The sequence below is a fragment of the Notothenia coriiceps genome, unplaced genomic scaffold (assembly GCF_000735185.1).
Source record: "Notothenia coriiceps isolate Sejong01 unplaced genomic scaffold, NC01 NC01_scaffold00011629, whole genome shotgun sequence".
NCBI classification, from domain to species: domain Eukaryota; kingdom Metazoa; phylum Chordata; class Actinopteri; order Perciformes; family Nototheniidae; genus Notothenia; species Notothenia coriiceps.
In genome coordinates, this window is record NW_011344330.1 from 1 (window position 1) to 7,576 (window position 7,576).

At 43.5% G+C, this 7,576-nt stretch overlaps 1 protein-coding gene and 2 non-coding genes across 3 annotated transcripts; 1 reads left to right on the forward strand and 2 right to left on the reverse strand.

The window, feature by feature from the left end:
* Nucleotides 1-839: 839 nt before the first annotated feature.
* LOC104946904 (EGF domain-specific O-linked N-acetylglucosamine transferase-like) lies at nt 840-6,562 on the reverse strand (the record flags this gene model as incomplete). The annotated part of the gene is made up of 6 exons (XM_010772809.1): nt 840-1,101; nt 1,788-1,890; nt 2,277-2,396; nt 2,540-2,601; nt 2,946-3,014; nt 6,476-6,562. Coding segments are annotated over 6 exons (588 nt in total), but the record flags the coding sequence as incomplete, so codon positions are not given.
* trnae-cuc (transfer RNA glutamic acid (anticodon CUC)) lies at nt 5,237-5,308 on the reverse strand. Its single transcript has one exon. It is a non-coding gene; the product is annotated as a tRNA-Glu (tRNA).
* trnae-cuc (transfer RNA glutamic acid (anticodon CUC)) lies at nt 6,080-6,151 on the forward strand. Its single transcript has one exon. It is a non-coding gene; the product is annotated as a tRNA-Glu (tRNA).
* Nucleotides 6,563-7,576: the final 1,014 nt, after the last annotated feature.

The window sequence follows — 7,576 nt, forward strand, 5'->3', positions numbered from 1 at the left end:
GGTGTTACTGATCTGACATATTCAGTGTGCTATCAATCTTCACAAGTGCATGCATGTGAGATTTCAGAAGGATTGCTGACGTGTGATTTCTTTTAAAGGTCCCATGTCACGCTTTTCCGGTTATTACCCGTCCCCTTGTGTGTTATGAAGGTTTTTATGCATGTAAACGGTCTGCAGAGTCAAAACCCTCAAAGTACACCCTGTAGCGATTAAAACTCTAACACAGAAAATACCTCCCTAAAACGCCTCGTTGGAGATACGTCACTGTCCATTGATTCTTCCAGGTAACTCATGATGTCATGCGTTACCCGGAACCAAATGGACCAATCCGTGGAGCCGTTACGTTACGTCCGCGGAGCCGTTACGTTAAGCCCCCGCTGATTGGTCCAAATTGACCAATCCACGGACTTCCTCACACACACACTCAGTGCAGGCAGCTCTGCTGATCTCTCCTTCCTGGCTGCAGGCTGATAACAGACAGTTGGGATCGCGGCAAAATTCTCTCTGCAGACCCATTCTCACAGCGTTTATCAACCTTTTTCTTACTCAATATCAAGCCACACTTATTGTTTTTACTTCGGCTGTGACTTTGTGTGTGCTCAGGGTGAGTTTGGCTGTGTTTCGCTGTGTGTCGCTAAACAAGGAAAGCACACCTCCACGGAGCTCAGCGCGATTCACAACGTCCCGACCAATCAGAGCACACTGTGCTCACAGGGAGGGTGAAGGCTGGAGCTATTGGAGCTACAACGAGCTGTTAAAGGCAGAGAGTGAAATTCAGTGAATACACGTAGTATACAGAGATGCTGTTTGAGAAACCAAAGCGAGTTTGGAAAATTGCACAATATAAATCTATTCTAGTAGACCTCAACAATGGAATTATGATCAGTGGAAATGGCCATGACATGGGATCTTTAAAGGTTCTTCAGGTGTCTGTGTCCCAAACTCACAGAGACTCTAGAGTTCATCGTGAAGGGAGCGACGCCTCCATTTGGGATGGTGAGTGACGTAATCAGCCGCTTCCAGCACGAGGTGCATGAACTCCCCCACGTCGAAGGAGTAGTTGGTGAACTTCGGATGGTCCCCGATGGTCGGATGGTGACCCTGAGGGAAGTGAAAGAGAGAAGTTTAAGCATTAGATAGACAATATGAAAGCTAAACAAAAACATTGAGATGTAGAAATCAAAAAATTATAATTTTACAAAAGAACCTAGATATATTGCTACGGATGAGCAGTAATCCCACAGCAATGTCACTGTTATCTCAAGCTAAAGTAGTAAGTAAACTCTTTTGTTTCATAACCTGCAGCATTTTCACCACTGAGAATTGAAAAACACTTTTCTTGTAAAAAGTGTTTTTTCTGTGCAAGTTCTGCATGAGAAAATGTTTCACTTTGTGGAATCTGTTTAAATAACTTTTTCAAATGTAAAAAACTCAAACATCTTCAAAATCTAAATTGACTCTGCTTGTATGCCATAATTAGTGTAGGCTGAAGTAGATCCGGAAATGAGCTCCCCTAGTCACTGAACCGTGGACGGATTTGAAATTGAATGGCGACGTACAGAAAGATTCACACCCCCATTGACACATGCTTTTATTGTCATGGTGTCCTTGCATTTAGACAACTTTACGACATGAATGAGAAATGAAGTCTGCCCTGCTGTGCTTATAATAGTACAACATTAGATGTGTGTAGAGAGTGTAAGTGTGTGTCTATAAGTGAAAAAGGTGAGATGAATGGAGAAGAGGTGAGCCGGGGAGATAGCGGCTGGTGCGGGAGTTTCCCCTACCTTGTCCTGGGGGAGCACTTTGTCCATCTTCTGCCAAGTCACGTATCGAATGCCCCGCAGCCGAGCCAAATCTCGATAGCAGCTCTCATCCTGACAATTATATCTGGGAGGGACAGATGCACACACTTTATCTCTCGCTCTCCTCTGCCTGCCTCACTCTCGCTCTCTCTCTCTCGCGCCATATGCACAGTGATGTTCTATCACTGTGTCACTCAACACACACACACATTTACCCAAGGTAGCTGGTGTGATGAATGCCTGGTTAATTACACAGTATTTCTCAGTTGTACACACAAGTGTCTGAGGGGTATTTTGGGCGCCTCACACTTCCATCGCTCTCTCCCCTCAGTCTTTCACACACACACACACACACACACACACACACACACACACACACACACACACACACACACACACACACACACACACACACACACACACACACACACACACACACACACACACTGGCAGACAACACCTGTCACTCACAGCTCAAAGATGACAGCCCAGTCAGGGAGGAAGAGGAGGTGTGTGAGACCCGCCCCGTGCATCCCTATAAAGATGTCAGAGTTGTGTGTGATCCTCAGCTGCACCAGAAAGGGAACGTCCCTGAGAGACAGACAGGAAACCACACGTCAATCATCACTATTACACAATTTAAAACACTTTGTGTATTCCTCTACAGCCCTTTCACATCCCTGACCAGCACTGAATAGCTCCGGTGGTAATGTGGCCAGCACTCTATAACTCACTTGAATTTGTAGTCCACCACGTTGACCTCCAGTAAAGGCACAGTCTTGAGGGCGTTTACCAGCTGTAACGACAACAGAGCGACGTGTGTTTCTGATCAATGAAAGTGCAAACAAACACGGGCAGCAAGGGTATAAATCACAAGCCTTTTTTACTTGTACTATTTATAGCAAATAAGATTTTAAATAGGCACTTAACAGATGTGGGCAGTAAATCAATGGCGGAGAGGAGGGGCTGTGGGCGGGAGAGAGATGTACAGAGTGGAGAAATAGAAAGAGACAAACAGAGGGAGAGTGAAAGACAGGGGAAGGGGAGAATAAAGAAGAAGTGGCAGAATACGACGGGGGGAAAAGTGTGAGAAAAGTTAAGAGGCAGGAAAAGGGATGCGGGGGGGGGGGGGGCACTCACCTCCACTTGGTTTAATATCCTTCTGTATTCTGTGCTGCGTGCCAGCAGGGTGACACGAACACGGCCCTCCTGAAAACAGCAATGCGCCCAATAATCAATCAGTCAAGGACAGAAAGGATAGGCGGCTGGGAAAACATGATGCCCATTCATAATAAGTAAGAAAGCCTTTACGTAGAATCTCACTTTAATACGGCTCAGGAGATGGCACACAAAAAATCACATTATTTGTTTTAAGGAGAATTCATTCGTTTTTTTGTGTGAGATCTTTCTAGTTTTCACAGTATGTTAGTTTTCTAAATGCTTCTACTGCCACCTGGTGTTCTGACAGAGAATTTAGAGAACACGTTATTTATTTGAATAAACAAATCATAACTTCCTTATCCTTATATAAATGACAAATAGCCACATACAACCTGTTCAAGCTGTTGTACACAATAAACCAAAGTACAGCACCTTGCTTTAAACAGTAGATATTGTATATGCAATACAAACAAACCTTGTTTCCTCTTTTCTACTTAAAACATATTTTCAGAAATACTAAAAAAGAAGGCACTCTGAGCAAGGCCAGAGCAAATAATGACGAGGTGGATATGGGAAGAGATGGGTGGAGGAGGCGGATGACTAGCACACAATGGAGGGGAGCAGCGGTGTGAGTCCTTGGTGCTGCCATTAATCTAGGGATGAAAGGGAGAGCTGAGGAGAGGGTCAGGGCCGAGGAGACCTCTCATTCAGGCGCGGGCGCGCTATCGGCAGCAGCCCCATGTCTGGCTGAAAAGGCCTCTTAGCATATTTCCAGTGATCGCCATGAATACCTGATGAGCCGCTCCTCAGGAAGTTATGGGGCCTTGCTGCTCATAAAGATACAGTCAATTCCTTCCAGACTGGGGTCGTAAAACACCTGTGAGGAGCGCTGAGGAGATATTAATGTGCGATGAGTAAGAAGGTGGGTGGGGTTGTAGGTGAGTGTGTGTGCATGTACAGTACTCGTTCAGAGAGTAGAAGGCGACACAGTGGGGAATTCACCTGGAGTGAAGTCTGGTTTAAGGGGTTGCTCTTAAATCAAATGTGCTGCAACAGCCTGTTCTTTGCTTGAATAGCAAGGAGATCAGTAGAAGAAGTAGTTTCCAAACTAAAAACTACACATCCAAATGGAGACTTCAAAAAATACAGTACTTTCTTCTTCAAAAATACTCTGAAACTCAGTTGTGGCATAGAGATTGAAGCCTTACCATGTTGTAATGATTTGTCTGTTAAAGCTAGTGGTCTAGTGGTTTTGAATAGAGATGGCAAATCTGGATCCTTTTATGGACTCGGAGTCTTATGAGTCAGTCATTGAAGAGATCCGGATCATACGAGTCATTTGAGTCATATGAGTCAGCATCACCAAGACCGTAGAAAGCCTACCGGTGATACCGAAAAGTTGTTGCATTTCACGAGCATATTAAACTGATGTTATATTAACCTCCGCGACACAGTGCCTTTTGCTTTAATAAAAAATGTTGATCACAAAAAAAAGGGGCTATTTTGCAATTTGGCGAATCTGAGTCTGCTGTTGACTCGTGCATGAGGACGAGTCTGCTGGATCTCTGGATCTGCTGCTATACGGTTACGGCTCTGAGTCCGCACGAGTCTGCTATGTTTTGCACAGTGAGTCAGGATTTGCGAATCTCTGAGTCTGCTGTTCACTCGTGCATAATACCGCGGCTCTGAGTCCCCACGAGTCTGCAGGAAGTTTCACTGATCCGCGTCCCCTCCCCTGAGCCAAACGATAACTTCTGGAAGCTATCCTACTTGCTAAAGGGTAGGCAGATGGACTGGGGTACGTTGTAATGTTATTTTACATGTTATAAAGAGAGTAGCGAGTGACGCAATTGATAGTTTTAATTTGTACGTCACACCAGGTGTAGGACTCAAAGGACTCGGGTTAATGGAGAGGGGAGACTCGTCACGACCAGCTCATTTCTAGGATCCGGGTTAATGATCCGGATGAATCAGGACTTGCCCATCTCTCGTTTTGAATGGCAAATGTCTATGCCGCAACTACGCTGAGTGTAGTGAATATTTCTGTCTAAGTAAAAAATAAAACTACAATGTAACCTTCAGGTTGTTAAGATGGAAAATCCTCCAAACTGCATGGAAGTAGGGCATACATGTCAGGTTTGTTTGTCCTTCAACTCTTAATACCAATGGAACATTGTATGTTTTTGTTTGTATGCAGTCTGAGGTTTTGTACATGGCCATGCCTTCGTTAAGTATTTTGTTTACTTGCTGAATGGAGAGTAACTAAAGTGTTCCCTGACCGGGAATCGAACCCGGGCCGCGGCGGTGAGAGCGCCGAATCCTAACCACTAGACCACCAGGGAGTGATTTGTCACTTTAAGTGTAACTTACTAGGTCTAATTAATCGATAGGAGAGTGAATCCTGGAGAATATCTTTCATATTTCAGGTCTGAGCTAATCATCCAGAGGGAATGTATAATGTTGGCTCAGACAATGAGAGAAGTGATTTGAACTTTTCAAAGGGACTTGAGGAAAGTTATCCATCACAGCACAAAACTCACAGCCTTGCCAGTTGCTCCTCTCCCTCAGGCTATTTTGGTACATGCATAAAGGAAACCAAATCCTCTAAACCGCTCTACAAGCAGGCGGTGCCGATCAAGTGAATACGTTTTAGTATATTTGCATTAATAATGCTGTGTTATCTTTCTCAGCGTCTGGAACTGTTCTTAGCAATGTGTCAGAGGAAGCAGCTTATTGTCTGATGTGTATTTTATTTCACTTATAACACAGAAAAATAAGCATGGCTTATGTGGATAACTTTTAAAACATATAAGTTCAAACAAAAGACTCATCTAACGTGTTGCAATCAGTGGTGGAGTTTAAAAAAGTACATTTACTACATGTACTGTATTTAAGTGGCATTTTGAAGAACTTGATGCTTTTTTTATGCTATTGTATACTTCTATTCCACTGCATTTTAGAAGTCTATATTGTATTTCTTACTCCACTACATGTATCTGACAGTTTAGTTACTTAACATCGTAAAGATTATAAGCTAATAAACCATTTTAAACTAATGAACACAGGTCTCAACATGTTGGTCTGGTTCTTAGGATCCCAGAGGTGCTGTAAGCTCCCTGGTGGTCTAGTGGTTAGGATTCGGCGCTCTCACCGCCGCGGCCCGGGTTCGATTCCCGGTCAGGGAACACTCACTTTATGTAAAAACTGTACTAATAATAGTTTCTGGCTTGTTTCAGTAACTGTCTGTCGACCATAACTTGGATTACCAAGAAAAACACAGGAATAACAGAAAAACTGCGTTCCAAAAGAGGAAATGGTTTCACCAAGGCCGACTGAGAGACTCAACAGCCTAAAGATCACTCAATAGCTAAAATGTAAGATTCACAAACATATTTAGTTCGTGAATTAACTTGATATAAAGGTTAAACTGTCCTTCCTATGTACACGAAGTAGATCAGAATATAGTTAACATGTGTTGCTTTGGTTTTCCTAAATGACGTTCATCCTACCTTTGGCCCGGCTTGAGGGATGTTCAGTCGATGCAGGACGTGCTGGGAGAACGCCCGAAACATCCCTTCACTGTAGCATTCGGAGATCTGACATCAACACACCACAGGAGTGTCAATTTCACAACTTAGATCAAATCAATTCAGTGCATCAGGGTTAGGGATATGTTGGTGGTATACACTCGTGCAAAAAAGATTAGCAATGTTAGTACTTTCAGAAAATGTACTCTCTGATTGGAAATGAATTGAAGGCAAATTGAATCCGGCCACAGCTTTGCACTGGGTTGAGATGAAAGATATCTAACACTGGGGATATGACAATTGCAAACATATTTCTAATCTCCCTGGGATGAATATCAAATGAGCAGAAGCATTTCTCAAGGCCAAGATTGTCACACAGCGCTGCAGCTGTGAATGTGAAGACATGAATATAAACATGGCATGTGCTGCAGGAGCAATCAAAAGCATCAGCGTGCGGCTGACCTATCAATATTCCACACCTCAAGGCTGGAACCACAGGACAACACATATTTACCTGCTATCATCTTTATTGTAATCTCCTTGGGATTATCATTTAAATAACATAAGCACACGCTGAGCTTTTGAATACATCACGTAAATATTTGACCCGAAATGCATGTTTATGACTCGAGCGGATGTCTTTGTGCATGTGGGAAGGAAAGAGCAATAAATGGTGAAAAAGTAATCATAATAGTCTATCACAAGTGTGAGATGAAAAAAAAAAACATATACAAAAGCAGGATTGAAAGAATGAACCACTGAAATTAGGGCAGATAGATATGTAAAGTACGTCTGATTTGTGGTCACACACAACCACACACACACACACACACACACACACACACACACACACACACACACACACACACACACACACACACACACACACACACACACACACACACACACACACACACACACACACACTCTCTCTCTTTCTCAAACAAAGGCATACACACACACACACACACACACACACACACACACACACACACACACACACTCACTCTCTCTCACTCTCACACACACACACACACACACACACACACACACACACACACACACACACACACACACACACAC